The sequence below is a fragment of the Dunckerocampus dactyliophorus genome, chromosome 7 (genome assembly GCF_027744805.1).
Source record: "Dunckerocampus dactyliophorus isolate RoL2022-P2 chromosome 7, RoL_Ddac_1.1, whole genome shotgun sequence".
Lineage (NCBI taxonomy): Eukaryota > Metazoa > Chordata > Actinopteri > Syngnathiformes > Syngnathidae > Dunckerocampus > Dunckerocampus dactyliophorus.
The window spans coordinates 17,261,722-17,279,041 of NC_072825.1; the positions used below are offsets into that span (position 1 = coordinate 17,261,722).

A 17,320-nucleotide genomic window follows, 5' to 3' on the forward strand; every position below is an offset into this window, starting at 1 on the left:
TATTGCTGAAATAAAACGCACAAAAAGTATGTTCCTGAGTACCTTCTACTATCTATAATTACAAAATGATCGTTTTTCCCATGGCCAATCAAAGAAATCTTAGTCAAATGCCTATTAAACCAGGGAATACAGAACACACCATGTGCCACATTCGGTTCACAAAACAATGAGTCATTATTCCCTCATGTAGAGCACTAATTGGGAATGGAGTAGGTAGTCAAAAATGTAGCACAGATTGTCCCGAGTATAAATAATCAATTACTGAGACACTTTCTCCATTTATTGTAATTATGTTGTATAAGTAATTTTACTGTGTGTGTAAACAGACATGTATTTAATATGGTGACAAATAAGCTTGAACCAATTGCTACTTCAAAACACCCAATATACACTTGTGTCTGTGTGCGCAGTCTGTGGATAAATGCACACTAGAACCACACACTCTCCCACAATATGTGCACACTTGAGTTTTAATCCCTGTTTATGCAGTGGGCACTATGTGAGTGACCCACATTGCATTCAGCCACTCCCTGCATACTCAACACACATACACACATGTCCGGCTACCCAGCCAACATGCCACTTGGGTGTCATGGTGTCTCCATGGCAACCTATATTTACACCACTTGGTTGCTGAGAAGTGCAGACGTCAGTTTAGTAGCAGCTGTGGATATTGAATACACACAAGACCCAAATGACAAATGAGAATCAAAGAAATTAAGAGCGAAAGAGAAACCTACAATACGAATCAGTCAAGTATCATAAACACATGAACTATGTTAGGACATGCTGCCTCCCAACATGCCTAGATGCTCATATTATATTATAGATCAGAGGTTTAAGTACTCATGGGAATGGGGATGAGTGTAAAATCAATTTTATAGATATAGATAGATATAAATACTATGTATGTTTTTTATATAAAATTAGAATAATTATATTTATTATTATATTACTTATAAATTAATAAGACATTAAAGCCTTTGATGAGTGCAAATTTTATAATGTAATATGTTAGGGATGCACGGTGGTCTAGTGGTTAGCATGTTGGCCAACACAATAACAGTGGGTCCGATTCTCCTTTGGGCATTTCTGTGTGGAGTTTGCATGTTCTCCCCGTGTGTGCGTGGGTTTTCTCCGGGTACCTCCCACATTCCAAAAATATGCATGTTAGGTTAATTAGCGACTCTAAATTGTCCATAGGAATGAATGTGAATGAATGTGTGAATGGTTGTTTGTCTATATGTGCCCTGCCATTGGCTGGCGACCAGTCCCGCCTGTCGTCCGAAGTCAGCTGGGATAGGCTCCAACATGCCCCTGCGACCCTAATGAGAAGCAGTATAGAAAATGGATGGACGGATGTTATGGATGCACAATATACTGTACATTTTTTTAAGCTAATACCAGTAAGTTTCTGCTTCTCAAGAACGATACAGATACAGATACAGATAACCAATTACAGATAACTGTTTATATCTTTTTAAAATTAAGATTTAACTGTAGTTTGTGCACACCTGGATGTAAGAACAACTCAAAGTTGTATTTGACAAACTGTACCTGTAGAGTTGTCCTTACCAAATATACCCCTCGTCAAAATTTAAGACCAGTTGAAAAATTGCAAGAATTTTACGTTTTGCACTGTTGGCTCTTAATTAGAGCTAAAGTAGAGCTTCAAAATGCAAAAAGAATTGGGAGGGAGACAAAAATGTTCTTCCACCTTTCAATGTCCCATGTTTGCTGCTCTTGTGCAAATTCCAGACAGGAATTTTTGTGGTGTTGAGGGAGACGAGGCCTTTTAAGACATTTTTGGTTTTAAAACTTCTCTTGCAGGTGCTGTCTGATGGTTATTGGACTGCACTCGGCACCAGTAACAACCTTCATATCATTAGCATATACTATGACATCATAGTTAGCCTTTCTACTGATTTCAATTCTAAAAAGGTGGGGGTTAACATATGTAACTGGCGAGGGGAAACCACATTCAGTAATTCTCTGTGCATCTATGTTTGCGTTGGTCAAAAATGCACACTGAGGCATCCCTCCACCTAATGTCAGTCTGTGTTCCTCGTTGACTAACCCACATACCTCAGTGACTAACATGTGACAGAAGGTTTCCAAAAATAAATGTGCAGCCCATAACAGCTGCATAATATAGTCTACTGTACATGCTTGACACTGATCACACACTGTCTCTCTTGTTAAGAGGCATCTGCCTCATTTGCCATCTCTACTGGAATTTCCCCTTGTGGGACTAATAAAGGTATATGTCATTTACTTGTGCAAATGCTAAAAGACTTGGAATAATGTGCATTCATAAATTACCTGCTTAAGTAGTAGAAATAATTGATTAATTTGACTCTTGAAGCAATTGAGGCTAAGTGGTGTATAATTTCTATTAACATGTTGATTCAGTCTGAACAAATTTGCGGTCTAAGAAATGACGTGGCATCATAAGTTGAGCTACGTTCACAATATGGCAACTCCTCCCGGCACATACAGTACGGCATTGGCAGTGGAACAGCACTGACAGTGTAACAGGAGTTCAGAACATCCAGAGCAAGATTCTCCAATCCCAGTAACAATGATTCATTGTTCATTTCCCACCATAGTCAAACTTTTGAAGTTACCAGGTGCATTGCAAACCCCTAATTTGTCCATCTTATGTTGCAAACCCGTCTTTGTCCAACTACTCGAATCGTTCCACCATATCTCTGCTTTTTTTCTAAATACATAATTAGCCTTCAAGTAATAGAGGAAAAAAAAGAGCAAACTCCCTTTGGCAGCAGTGCACAGTAAGTGGCTGACCACGGGAAGTTTTACTATGGATAATTTCTGTGATGGCAGTCCTGGGTGGGGAGGTTTCATTTGCAACCGTTTCATATTTTCCGATCTTTTGAGACACAGAAGGGTACAGTCAAATGCTTTGCCATTTATTTTTCTGATACAAATTTCACCCAAATATTCTTCCACCTGATCAGTAGTTAAACACCGCAGCCAGCAACCCCTCCACAACTAGTGCTCCTGTGTGCACAGACATGCAGGTCAACACAAACGGGAGATGTGGTAGCCAATAATTATGTCTGGGTGTGTGCTAAAGACAGTAATACCATACTTTATATATCTTCCAAATCTACCCGCTGTCTTCCTGTGGCTGGGTTTTTACAGCTGAACAGACAGAAAAAGGAGGCTGAAAAGACCTCTTTAAAAACGTAGCAAGCCAGCGCAGCAATAAAGCGAGAAAGTTAGTCAAAGTGAGGGTGCAGATGGTAGATTGCCACAAAGTCATCTGATTAAAGTCATCTTAGATGTTTATGACTTTCTCAACATGGTTTGTCTCAATGAAAATATCGATAAAAATGTTAACAGCTCTGTTAGGTACTTTGAAGAATACAAGCAGAAATAAACTTTTTTTTTGTTTGATTGCCCCTAATTGCTCTGGGAGCGATATGTGACTTTTTAAAAAGAAGTTGCAGTCAGTTACAATCCAAAGACAGTTACTATCTGGACTTTGTGTACAGTGCATATGACAATAAAACTCTTGAATCTTGAAAACCTTTATGAGCTGTGTTCCAGCTGTATTGAACAGTGTAATAAAAGGTACAACTCCCAGCCAAGACAAAAACAACATAACGGAAGGTGAGCTGTCATGGTGCCGTGCCATAATACGGACTGCAATGTCACACCTTGAACGAATGAAAAGTTAACGGTCTGGTATCACCAAAAGGCAGACTTTTCAGTGAGGAGAATTAGACCATAACTTTGGTGACCTCATCAGCATTGATTATCTCAGCAATTAATGAATAAACGGTAAATTAGCAAAAATTACATTTATAGTTCATAGCGCCAGCCACTACAAATTAGCTTGCAGCTCAGCCTCATTTCCGGAAGTGACATCATTGCGGTAACACCTCTCAGCTAAAGCATATATTTTTCATCAAAATAGTAGTCATGCTAAAACATTGTCTTGCTGCTGGATGTTCATAGTATTCGAGTGATCCTGTGTTTTCTTTTCCAAAAGAGGAAGACAACAATAGACAAAGCAAGTGAAGAGAACAGAGACAGAAGGATGTCCCCCTCAAGTTCTGTTCTTTGAAGTGATAATTTCACTGATGGCTGCTTCGAAGGAACACCGTTACAAGAAACATTTGGAAAAAGGATATTCCGCCTGTACACAGGAACAAATATAAAAACAAGGGAAGAATGACCACTGTGTCAAAGTTGCCACAGAGCAGAGTACGTCATGTCTTGTCTATATAATGTCTTTTAATAAACATCTTTTGACAGCAATGTTTACTGTGGGGGGCGGCGGCAAACATTTATCCACATATACAATCAAACAGCCTATAAAAACCCCTTTGCACTCATTAAGCCAATTTAAAGCAATTGAAGAATAAGCAACTCCAGAGCCATTTACACTTACCATTCTGTGTTTTGAAGGTGACCAATCTTCACCTCCATGTCTTAAGGCTTAACTCCATCAGTTCTCTATTTCATCTCCAAATGTTTCTTCCTCCTTGAAAGCTACTGACACATCGCTCAAATCTTCACTATAATCACTGCAAACATCCTCTGTCGCATATGCCGCTATGTGATAGTACCCTGTTGGCGTCACTTCCAGAAATGAGGCTGAACTGCAAGAGCTAGCTCATCATTGCTCAGGCTATGAACTATAAATGTAATTTGTGTGAATTTAGAGTTTGCTTTCAAAAATCTAACAATGTAGAACATATGTAAAAACAATATATAACATTTAATATATAACATATTTAAGCAACGTTGATTCAAGGACTCTTTAACATGTTACAGGCAGTGTTGATTAGAGTATGCTCATGACTCAGTCAATGACACATAAGCATACACAATGTCAAATCTGAATGACTGTAGGAAACTTAGCCGAGTGTAATTCTCCCGCAACGTTGAGCCAGGAGATGACCACAAGTAGCCACAATTATACTGTAAGTAAGCAGTCTTCATAATAAAATAAATGTCAGAGAAAGACTCTCCAAAGTTTTTGCTCATTTTGCTTTAAATAAACCAAACACGTCACATGCAAAAACACCCCAAAGCAGGCCTGTCCAAAGTGCTGAAAATAACTGAATTCATGGGACAAGATGACCAGCAGCAGGTTCACCGACTGCTCTCTCACTTGGAGCCCACCTACGTGCATGGCTCAGGTGGTAGAGTGGTCGTCTCTCAATCTGAAGGTTGTGGGTTAGATCCTCCGTCCTCCCGTGATCGTGTGGAAGTCTCCTTGGGCAAGATACTGAACCCCCAGTGTTCCTGATGCTGCGCCATCAGTAGTTAAATGTGCAAACAGTGTCAAAGCGCTTTGAGTGCCTTGGAGGTGGAAAAGTGCGATACAAGTGAAAGACCATTTACCATTTTACCAGAATAAACTTGTGGAAAAATCTCATTTCAGCAGCATTCAGATGAAATATATAGAGTTGAAATATAAATTAAAAAAATTAGAGTCATAATATGAGAAAAAAAAAGTAGTATTGGGAAAATTAGGGTGGGGAAAAAAGTTATATTATAGGAATATAGAAAACATATGATGACAAAGTATTATGAGTAGAAAATTTAGGAAGGTTATATAAGAAGAAAGTTGAAATATTTGCAAAATAAAAAAAAAAACAGCATAAATGGGAAAAAAAGAGCCAAGACCAAAGTTCATACTAATATGACGCTTTTTCACCTATATGAAAAAGCTGAGATGCGGTTCTTCTGATGCAGCTCTTGTATTGAACTTTTTTGCAAGATATCAAAGTGGACCTTGCATCCTTTCATTTTCAGTATGTTGCCCCTGGTGGAAAAGGTTTGGACACCCCTGCCTTAAAATAATATGGGGGTAATTCTGTTAACTGCACTAATAAAATGATTTGAGAAGCACATTCTAGTTTCAGTCCACTTAATCAGATATTTACCACTATATGTAACAGCTGCTGACTTCATAGAGAGTTCCTCCCGTTTGCACACAATAGTATCGTGACTACTGTATCATTGGAGCTGTATCGAAAATGTAATCTAACAGTGCGTGTTATTGTAATGTGTGTACAACTGCACCACATCATACTGACAACTGTTTTGTAATATTTTGTTTGCCTCATTAAGCTAATAGATGACAGTAAATGTCACCAGGAGGAAAAACTAAACTGAGGGCCTGAAGACACAGTTCAATATCTCACACAAGGCGGAATGTCAGCGGATCTAGGACTCCCATCAACCCATTTAAAAATCACAAATTATGGGTGCGCGCATAGAAGTTCAGCCTTGTCCGAAGGGAGGCAGGGCGCCACAAATGAATTTGGACTGCCAGAGATACATTAAGCACTACCTTTTTAAACATTTATTTATGTACTAAGATTTGTCGCTGCCTGTCCACTAGGGTTGTAAATCTCTTTGTGAAATACGATTCGATACACATCTACATCCACAGGTTACAATACGATTCAAACCTATATTTTAGAAACAGAAGGATTCGATACGATTGGATCCAATTATTGTTACATTTGTTGATTAATCTAACATTATAAAATAAAGAAGTAAATTCTAGTGACATTACTACAGTATTTTCAAATGCGTAGAAGAGCACAGCATATCCCCAAGCATGCTGTACGGCAGGGGGTCCCCAACCACCGGGCAAGAAATTTTAAGAAGAAAATAAAACACTTAATACATTTTAAATTGTAAATAGCTACAGCAAATTGTATGTAAATAAATGTCAATTTCGATTGATATTAAAAAAATATACAGTTTTGCATGTTTATGTTGTTTGCTGCGAGTGGCGACCTGTCCCACTATGTCCGATGGTCCTTGAATGCACCATATAACTTTCTCCCACGCTAGACTACTATATTTTTCCCGTTTTTCTTTCACCTCATTTGTAGTAAGATTTGGTATGGTAAGATTTGATGACGTTATTGAGTGCTAATGTGCATATTTGGTTGGTCCACAACCTCAAGTTAAATCATGGTAGTACACACACAGCGGCGTAAAATCTCTCTGAAAAACAAACCCCAAGCTCGTACTGGTGGATGGTTCATTTAGTGCTTTTAATTTGAAGTTGTTCCTGTCTTAGTTTTACACAATACATAGTAAGATAGATCAGATCTTTAAAGTAACTTCTGCCAACAATTTACATCCATTCCCGTCTTCAGTCATGGAAATCTACGGCGCATTTGCGACAATCCTTTCGCCAGCAGCCCCGGCTCTCGCGTTGTTTGAGATGCACTGTCATTCGGTTGCTAGTCTTGAGATACACGGTGCATGTCCCTAGAATAGATTAAGCTAAGAATTTATGGCTGATTCCTATCGATCCAGGAGACTGCTACCGGTGCGACCATTGCGACCGTATCTCACGCTCGTCAAACCAGATATCCGGTCGGGTCCGTTTATTGTTCACAACCCTACTGTTCACGCTCAATCACAAACACATTTTCATGGGAATGTCTGAGTGTCTGGTCGTTACAACTCTGTGCAGTAGATGGCATTGTAACTCTGCGTCTGACCACACCTCATTAGCACATACCACAACTGACCAGTCACGCATTGTAACACATCTGTTCATTAATATAGTGAGGTATTAGATTATCTTTAAAATCAGCACATACTTACATGGAGCCAACCATCATAAGGCAATACCTTCATGTTGGTAAATAAGTTAAAAACATGAGATAATGTCACACATTTCTTGTGACACAAAAATAAAGCTGTTTTACCTGTTCCCATGGGAGTTTTTGAAAATCTCCACTCTAACCAGAGTAGTGCATCATGGCCACTGATGCAAATTAAATGATTTTGTCATCTTTTGTAAGTATTTGTCTATTATACAGTGTTCCACAACCTATTAACCCCACTATCACACATTCAGATTTTTTCTTTCCATAGTAGAAAGTGGTGCAATGTGTTAATCTGATAAACTCTAAATTGCCCATGGGTATGAATGTGACTGTGAATGGTTGTTTCTTTATGTGTTTATGTGCCATAAGGTCAGGGTGGACCCCGCCTCTTGTCATGTCAGCTGGAAAGCAGTATTAAAAATGGATGGATCAAAGTACAGTATTTTCTATTACACTACTAACATAGTGGACACCTATCAATTATACAGTAAATATATCTACTTTTCTCAACCAGCTGGTGTTTGCCATCACCTGCCACACCCTGAACACAACAATAAAGAGACACTTTGGACAGCACCAACAGTCAGTGATATGCATTCTGTATATCTGTAATAGACCTTGTTCCCTTTCTCCGCAACCAAAGACACAATTAAACTAAGTGTGGCTGGCTTATAGAGAAAAGACTGAGGGGGAGGGGGGCAGGTTCATCCTGGCCATGCTGGAACTCTCTGTTGTCAGGACACTAGCTGCATACACTCAATGCCATCAACACAATACTGTAATCCTATATCGCTATGTACTACATGACAATGTTTTCTTGCCCATTAAAGTCAAACTATGGAGAAAACTCAATGTACCGCGTTAATCCACATTAACAACAATGAATAAACATAACTAACTGTCCAATACTTTAACCAAAACACACATGTGCTACTACTAATTGCTTTTCAATGACTTACCCAGAAATCGGTTCTGAAGATTCTGTCATTGCGGTGAAATCCAGTTTGAGGAGAAGATTGCGGCGCTCAAGATGTGCTCCAAAGCTCCGCTACTTATCCTAAAGAGTCTGGAAATCCACCGTGGTTTCACCTGGAGGTTGGCAATACAAAGCACGTACTTTGAAGGGGAACACGACTTACTGTGTATATTGTGTCATAAGGTCCAACAAGTGGGTGAGCAAAGGTGACGTCCTGGCGCAAAAAACAACGCAAGTACTTTGAATGCTAACTACGACACACAAAGGACAACATTATGTTTAGTTTTTTTAAATTAACATATTTGACAGAAGACGAACTCACTTGGTCATAGCCATTTTACCTACACTGGTGCTTGTCAAGTCCACTTGATTTAATCTTCGTTCTCCCCCCAGCTGATTCTGCCTGAGCCACTGTCAAGTTCGACAGTGACAAAAACCCGCTTCCGGTTTATTGTTAAATAAAAGATTAATTGTTGTTGCTCAACATGTTAGAGAATCTTTTGAAGACTAACCTAGCTTTATTTGAGTAATTGAAAAGAAGAAAAATGTACATTTAAGTTGTTCTTGTCAGTCCTAAAATAATATAATAAAATATTACCTCATGCGACTTTTATTTGAACAACAATGCCTGCTTGGAAGGACTATTCCAATCTAACTTGATGCAATCTTGTTCTAGCCCGCCTTCGTCAGCAGATCCCACGTCAATCTTTCTCAGTGGGAATTGGGAAAACACTTAGCGCTAGGTGGAGCGCCAGGTGGAGTTTGAAAGCCCGCATGAATCAACATTCAGTGTCATTACATTTATCATTAGAGTAAATTATTGCAGCAATGCTGTTATTTTTGCGTGTTTTTTCATGATTAAACCAATAAACCTAAACTTTTATCTTGACATTCTGGAATTGACCTGGTACTCTTTCTCAGAATACTTTGTACCTTCCTACAACCTGTAACTGTGCTGTGTAAAAGCAAGCAATATGATGTTCCACCACAAGAGGTCACTACTATTACACTGCATACCTTGTTTATGCAATACTGTACAGTACTTAACAATATTAATCATCAGTGGCTCATGCATGACATTTGTATTCAGATCAGACAAACAATTATGTTTTCTTTCATCATCATTCCAAAACAAGTTTGTTGAATTAGCATTTATGTTTAGCATGGAAGCCATGTTAAATTAAGTAGTAGAAGTAGTGTTGTTTCTCTTACTAAATCCTTCCATCCATGCATTTTTGTTTTACATTGTTGGTCCTCCTTGGGGTCACACGTGTGCTGGAACCTATCCCAGGTTATTTTCAGGTGAGAGGTAGGCTACACCCTCGACTGGTCACCAGTCAATCACAGGACACATACTATATACTGTAGACAAACAGCCATTCACACTCACATTCACACCTTAGAGCAGTGGTGCCCAAAGTGCGGCCCGGGGCCATCTGTGGATCGTGACTCTTTCATTGTTGACCCACGGCACGTTGTATAAATAAAATTAAACACTAAAAAAACAGCAAAAATGGGAAAAATAGAGCAAAAAGGCACAACGTAAAGAAAAAAGCTGAAATATTGATATTGATCATTAATTTAAAAAAAAGCTTTAGTTGTAAATAAATGTAAATGGCTTTTTTTGTCTTTTTATAACTAAATAAAAAAAAATGCTACATGCTAATCACTATGCCACTGTGCTGCCTCCTATGAAAGCCTACTGTCCGGATTTACTGAGAAATCGGATATTTTATCTGTGTAATTACGCATGCAACTTTTAATTGCAAGGTCAGTCACAGTCACTTATTCATGAGAATGTTTTGATGTACTGCTCCTTCATTTATTTTGCATCTCTTCACATTACGTATGCAGTGTCAAGTGTGCACACCTGATAAGGATCTTCAGAGTCACACAACACAAGCACTTCTGTTTTTTCAAGGCATCAGTAACCACTCGGACAGAGCACCAAAGAGCTGACAGCTTGACATCACTTATACCTAACCATGTCAGGTAACATTTTAGCAGACTTTTGTTTAATATTTTTCAAATCTGTTAAAATTATTTTAGTTATGTTTGAAGGAAACATTAAAATTCAGCCTTTTGTTCAACAAAAAAAAAATCTATTGCTTATGTGCATGTTTCCAACCTTCTGTCTGCAGAGACAACTGCAGGGTATACTGTCACTGTGACCATGAAGACTGAATATGATTATGATGAGTACTTCGAAGGGAGTGACTATTATAGTCTTTGCGACAGTCGTGGCACGATGGACTTCAGCAGGATGTTCATCACTGTTCTCTACTCTTTGGTTTTCATTCTGGGCCTCATCGGTAAGTGTTAGTTAGATATGCTATCGACTACATACGATCTCAAAATGTTCACATGCAGGTCATTTTTTCCCTTTTCTTTCAAGGTAATGTTCTGGTGGTGTGTGTCCTGGTGAAACATCGCAACCAGACCACCTTGACAGATATCTGCCTTTTCAACTTGGCTCTGTCTGACCTGCTCTTCATCATCATGCTGCCACTCTACACCGACTACACTGTGGTCAAAAATTGGACCCATGGTGACCTTTTGTGCCATTTTGCAGGTGGCTTCCAGAGGACTGGCTTCTTCTGCAGCATCTTCATCCTGGTTGTCATGACGCTGGACCGCTACATGGTCATCATACATGGCACTAAGGTGGCAAAGTACCGCACCATGAGAACAGGGGTTGCTCTCACAGTGGTTGTGTGGTCGCTGAGCTTGTGCGTCTCCCTGCCTGCTTTTATTTTCACCAAAGAGACAAAGGAGCCTAATGGGCCTGGTTGCCGTTACGAGCCAGAGAACAAGGCCTGGAAGGTGTACAACATCTCAGCAAATAATATCTTGGGCTTGGTGCTTCCCTTAATGGTGATGATACTGTGTTACTCCAGAATCATCCCTGTCCTGATGAGGATAAGGAGTTCTAAGAAGCAACGTGTTGTCAAGTTGATAGTTTCTATCATGGTTGTCTTCTTCCTCTTATGGACACCATATAACATTTCACATTTTCTTATTTTCCTGCAATCTGACTACAATTTGATAGATGACTGTGACTCTATCCATAATGTGAAACTGTCACTAATAGTGAGTGAGACTCTTGCATTCACACACTGCTGCTGGAATCCCATCATATACGCTTTTGTGGGACAGAAATTCATAAGGCGTGTATACCTGCTGCTGAGTAGCTGGGTGCCTGGGATTAAACGTTCACGCAGGGATTCATCAAATAGTTTTTCCAGAAGGAGCTCTGCAGCATCCAGGTCGTCTGAATCGACTCTTACTATGTAGAGGGGACTACTCCATTACATCAAAGCCCTCTAAATATCTACTGTACCTCTACCCTTTAAAAATAAAACCTGTTCGGACTCACAGGTGATCAAAGTTGAGTTTGGGCGAGAAGACCTGAAATGGTTTTCACTCCACAGATGTGCCTTGTCAGGGACAGTAGAATGATAGTAGAATGTCTTGCCTTATTAATGGGGTTGGGACCATCAGTTGTGTTGGGTGTGTCCAAACTTTTGGCATGTACTGCAAAATTATAGAGTTCATTTTCATTTATTGTGTGATTAATTCATTCATTTATTACATTTTGACAAACAAGAAAGTGTGCATAAAGCATAAAAGGTGAAAAAAAAGATGAAACCGCACGACTTCACTATGGAAAACTAACAAATATTATTACAAACATTCAAAAATCAATTAGCCTAACCAATCTAATCAAATCATATTCAATTGTGTGTGTGAGCCGACAAAAATGTTTCCCATGTCATGTTTGAAACAAAAAGCGACATTTCTAAGAAAATCGCATGTCGCCTCCGTGCAGTGTGTAGGAAACAACACCTTCACTTGTCTTTTACCAGAAACGAGCTTTGCCACAGGGTTTGACTATAAAAAGTGAGCAAGACATGTCAACAGGATGACGTGCAAGCCTGACACAAGAGAGCACACGACTTGAGGAGCACTGATTTTGGTAATTTACATTTTACTTTTCTAAAAACAGAATTGGATTCACTCACAATCTTCACAAAAAGCTTTGTAGCAGTTGTGTATGCCAATGCATGTGTGTATGTGTGTGGTCAAACCATGTCAGCAACAGGAAGTGAGGGTCGCACGGCTGCCAAAGTTGTGGCTCAGTGGTCTCAAACAGTGAAGCCTCATGTGCTAACACAAAAAACTAAGACCACATGAGTGTAGATAGAGTTTACAAAACAGATATGTGTTTCCTGTTCAAACCTCATGTTGTTGGTGTTATAAGGCTGACGATACAGCGGCTTTTTGTGTTAAAGTAAGCTATAGAGGATTAAAAAAAAATGTCACCCCAGACGCTTTGTTGCAGAAGTGTTTCAGTGATGACTCATATGATGATGATAAAGTTCAAATGAAAGGGCAGAAAAGTCCAGCATATTTTACACAAAGTTTACCTTGAGTTTCTTTGTTTGCATATGACAGTATGAACCAACACACAGAAATGTCACAGAGGAATGTCGCATCCTCATGGTTGAAAAGAGTGAGACATGATCATGCTTGTACTTCGTATATTTGTTATTTAAAGTGGTGTCATAACAAAAAGCAGAAAAGGTTCCGTTTGGAGTTCTTATACAATGATAAATTAATGTCTTTTCTACTTTTACCATTAAAACTATATGTTTAAAAGGGCGTGGAGCATGGGGAAGTTTATATTTTGTGATTGAACATCTGCTGCTGTCATGTTGCTGTTGTGGTTTCATTTTGAATATTTGTGATATATTTTGGACGAAATCACGTTTTCAGTCTCTTCACGTCCACAAAAGCTCCATTAGTAATTATCGTTTACATTTTGCACAAATCAGCCTTTTCCTTGTTTTACTTCTGCTCACACAGATTTATGGACGCAACGGAGAACAAGACTTTCAGTTACTCAGACATGTATGATGAATATTACGATCCCAATTCCACAAACGATGGTGATGGAAGTCTACAGCACTCTAATGAATCCATGGCCTTACGGGTTAACCTCTGCATCCTGTTCTTTTGTGGTTTGCTGGGTACGTTCAAAAAATGTAATATGTCGTGATAAACATTTGTAATGCAGGCATTTAGGTGTAAATGAGCATAAACGCTTAGCAGTTCATCTCAATTAAAACAAACACAGAAAAATACAAATTTACTCCACAGGCAACACTGCTGTTCTGTGGATTCTCCATCGCTTCATCAAGCTGAAGACGCTAACTGACATATGTCTCCTCAACCTGGCTCTGTCCGACCTGGCTCTGGCTGTATCTCTCCTTCTGTGGGCGTATAATTCCCAGAACCTTGCAGTATGCAAACTCACTACGGGAGTCTATCAGGTGGGACCTTTTTACAGATACACCGATGATACGCGGAAGAAAAGACAGGTAGATCCACCATAAAACACAGTGTATGCTCTGAACGTTTTTCCTGAACGTATCACATAACTCTACAGAGGTTGTGGAACTGATACTTTTTGCGGGTAGGGTGTTCCACACAGAAATATTTATACTTAATTAAAATAATAGGTTTTAATATAATAATAATAACAATATTATACTTGCCATAATATAATTATTCTGTCTCTGGCATACTGTATTCCACTAGAATTCCTCTGAACTAGCCTATAAGTTTTGTTACAGGTGTTTAGAACAGTATTGTAATATTCAAACGCAGTACAGTAAAAATAGCAAAACTAAGATACACCGGACTTTTATCCTACAAAGGTAAAATGGGCGATCTTTGCCATTGCTCTTTTTTTTGAGGAAAATAGAAGATTGCTTGAAAGGATTTTAGCAGTTAGTTTAGTCCAGCGGTCTCCTACACAACATGCTTGTTAGGAGATCGGCGTGTCAGTGAATGCACCTCGTAGTAGTGTAGTAGATACATATATGGTGCTGGAACCTCATCACTGCTGTTGAAAAAAAGTGAAGCACTTGTGTTTAAAAGACATTGTAAGGGCTATTATAAAAAAAAATACAGAGAAGCGATGAGAACCTAGGCAGACTTGATGTAACCCAGGGTTCCCCAACCACCGCGCCGTATCCCGGTATTCGCCTGTGGGCGGGGCCAAACCAGGCCACGAGAAGCTATTCTAAAGACGCAATGATACAAAAAAAATTAATACACACTAAAAAAAAATTAAATAACTACAGTACATTGTATTTTATGGAAATGCATATGAATTTTGGGACAAAATACAATTATAAATCCCATAGTTTTTGCATGTACTTATACAGTATATGTCGTTTGTTCCCACTTTGTCCGACGGTCTTTGGATGCGCCATTGTGGGTGTGCTAACTTTCTCCCACGCTGCACAGAAAGACTACTACTATAGTGTATTTTTCCCGTTTTTCCATCACCTCATATTTGGTCTCAAATGCTGCTACTATGGGGGAATGCATAAAGGTAAATTTTGCTGACGTTATTGAGTGCTAATGTGCATATTTGCACATTATGTTACGTACATAATCTTGAGTGCTTCTTTAATGTTGCCACATGACTGTCAATGAACTTCCTTTCTGCTCCTGAACAGCTGGGATTCTACGGAGGGACTTTGTTTGTGACCCTGATGAGTGTGGACCGCTACCTGGCCATCGTCCATGCTGTGGGAGCCATGCGAGCCCGCACACTTGGCTATGGAATTATAGCCAGTGTTGCTATCTGGGTTGTATCCATGGTCATGGCAACCCCACAAGTGCTATTTGCCTCCATTGAGATGAGCGACAACACCTCCCTGAGTTGCCAGCCCGTCTATCCGGACAACCGCCACCTGTTTTGGAAGATGCTGCGAAACTTCAGTGAGAATACAGTCAGTATCTTCCTGTGTCTACCAATTCAGATTTTCTGCTATGTGAAGATCCTGCTTGTGTTGTCCAAGACACGGAACTCCAACAAGGCTCGAGCTGTGAAACTGATATTCACGATCGTCAGCGTGTTTGTGGTGTGCTGGGTTCCCTACAATGTTGTAGTTTTCCTTCAGACATTGCAGCTCTTTGAGATCCTAAACACCTACAAGGCTTCAAGAGTGATCAGCATGGCAATGGCCTGGTGTGAGATCATTGCACTGTCCCACTGCTGCGTAAATCCAATCATTTATGCATTAGTTGGGGAGAAATTTCGCAAGCCCTTGGGCAATTTGCTATCCAGATGCTGCAACAAGAACAGAGGGTCTGTCAGTCACAGAGACACATCAGAAAAGGAAACTTCCAACACCATCCTGCGATCACAGTAAGAATACTACCAACACGGGTTGGCCATAACGATGGATTCATCGATTAATTGTGTATAAGTCACTGTTGCTTCATTATCAGTGATGTGCGATACCACTGATCTAGTTTCCGATCTGATAGTCAGTAAAATTCAGGCCAGTACAGGCGACACTGATAGCATAAAGAATACAAGATTGATTGATTAAAGTTTAACGACACTATCAACACAAAATGTCATGTAAGTGTCTGGACCTTAATATGTGAAGTTATTAATGACAAAACCTGTTTCCCGGGAGTGTAATCTATCAATTTAATTAGGGAGTAGAGCTTGTAAGATAGAAACTGTGATCTACTTTACCGGGAATAATTCCCTACTCTTTTCGAACAGAGTAGTAGGTTCTTTAATGTGCAAATGATGTGGCTTTTCTTTATACGGGACGGCGGCTTAAAGTCTCCTCTGTAAGACTAGATACTGAATAAAACGGCCTGCCAAAGGGCCTGTTTCCATTATCTAAAACCTAATAAAAAGATTTATTTCTTTAAGAAACTCTATGATGCATGATCGCGGAACTTCGCTGAACAAGGTTTTCAGATCAGGTACATTATAAAAATTGACATGGATGTGAGCAAACTCAATGCATTCAAGAAGAATATGTTTAACTGAGAGTGTACTATTACATGATATACAACGGGGAGGATTTTCTGCTGCAAGTAAATAGGAGTGTGATAAGCGAGAATGACCAATTCAAATACGAGCTAGCACAGCGTCTTCCCGTCGCTTAGCTAATGGGAAAAGAATACAATATAAGAATTAAATAAATTCTTGATTTAAATACATTAATAATTTAAATTAATTAAAATTAAAATTAAGATTAATTTAAGTCATTTATTTATTTAATTTAAACCCTGAAGTATACTGAAGTAGTGGTGTGATTTACAAGCTAATACATAACAACAGAAAAAAGGGCAGCATCATATAAATTATGTTAAAATTGTATTTCAGGCAACAAAGAAAATACTGTACAATAATAAAACCATTAAAATAAATGTTTAATTGTTAAGAACTCCGATAAGAAAGAAAACTTTATTCACAATTCACACATGGCTTTGTACGATCTGTCATCCTTTCAACAGATAAACGTTTCAGACAAGCATAACCTCAAATGACTGAAGCATCCAAAGTACTGATATTTTGATTTGAGAAGCACGTTTAGAGTATGAAGAGCTGGTATTGGAAGTTTCGGTATTTCAGTATCCATCCGCCCATCACTATTCATTATGTCTTGAAGCAACCCAGCAGAGGCATTCGTGATTTAGTCTCAACTACAGTATTTCCCATGCTTCACATGGGAGAGGCGCCAGTTGAGGTGGCTCGGGCATCTAGTCCGGATGCCTCCCGGAGGCCTGCCTGGTGAGGTGTTCTGGGCATGCCCAGCCGGGAGAAGGTCCCGGGGCAGAAATAGGACACGCTTGAGGGATTATGTCTCACAGCTGGCCTGGGAACACCTTGGGGTCCTCC

The 17,320-nt window shown here is 39.3% G+C and overlaps 3 protein-coding genes across 12 annotated transcripts in view; 2 read left to right on the forward strand and 1 right to left on the reverse strand.

Moving 5' to 3' along the window:
• The window catches only part of cobl (cordon-bleu WH2 repeat protein), a 70,938-nt gene that overhangs the window by 46,740 nt on the left and 6,878 nt on the right, over window positions 1-17,320 (reverse strand). For 5 of the 10 annotated variants that reach the window (XM_054781959.1, XM_054781954.1, XM_054781948.1 and 2 more), the window contains exons 1-2: window positions 8,918-9,018; window positions 8,579-8,708 (exon numbers count right to left, since the gene is read on the reverse strand). In XM_054781959.1, coding sequence (XP_054637934.1) covers window positions 8,579-8,607 — 29 coding nt within the window. In that variant the 5' untranslated portion in view covers window positions 8,608-8,708; window positions 8,918-9,018. The other 5 variants (XM_054781950.1, XM_054781949.1, XM_054781952.1 and 2 more) reach the window with 4 other exon arrangements.
• On the forward strand, window positions 10,463-13,070 carry LOC129185189 (C-C chemokine receptor type 1-like). Its single transcript, XM_054781964.1, has 3 exons — window positions 10,463-10,587; window positions 10,737-10,907; window positions 10,991-13,070. The coding sequence occupies exons 1-3, from the start codon at window positions 10,581-10,583 to the stop codon at window positions 11,887-11,889; spliced, it is 1,077 nt and encodes a 358-aa protein (XP_054637939.1). The 5' UTR covers window positions 10,463-10,580; the 3' UTR covers window positions 11,890-13,070.
• Window positions 13,369-16,573, forward strand: si:cabz01093077.1 (C-C chemokine receptor type 8). Its single transcript, XM_054781965.1, has 3 exons — window positions 13,369-13,625; window positions 13,756-13,928; window positions 15,126-16,573. The coding sequence occupies exons 1-3, from the start codon at window positions 13,466-13,468 to the stop codon at window positions 15,822-15,824; spliced, it is 1,032 nt and encodes a 343-aa protein (XP_054637940.1). The 5' UTR covers window positions 13,369-13,465; the 3' UTR covers window positions 15,825-16,573.

What these genes read in the sequence shown, in the direction of transcription:
- LOC129185189 (XM_054781964.1), top strand. An exon ending in TTTCATTCTGGGCCTCATCG is followed by an intron (nt 10,908 to 10,990) that starts GTAAGTGTTAGT and finishes TTTTCTTTCAAG; the next exon opens with GTAATGTTCTGGTGGTGTGT.
- si:cabz01093077.1 (XM_054781965.1), top strand. Translation starts at nt 13,466, where the DNA reads ATGGACGCAACGGAGAACAAGACTTTCAGTTACTCAGACATGTATGAT. An exon ending in GTTCTTTTGTGGTTTGCTGG is followed by an intron (nt 13,626 to 13,755) that starts GTACGTTCAAAA and finishes TTTACTCCACAG; the next exon opens with GCAACACTGCTGTTCTGTGG. An exon ending in TCACTACGGGAGTCTATCAG is followed by an intron (nt 13,929 to 15,125) that starts GTGGGACCTTTT and finishes GCTCCTGAACAG; the next exon opens with CTGGGATTCTACGGAGGGAC.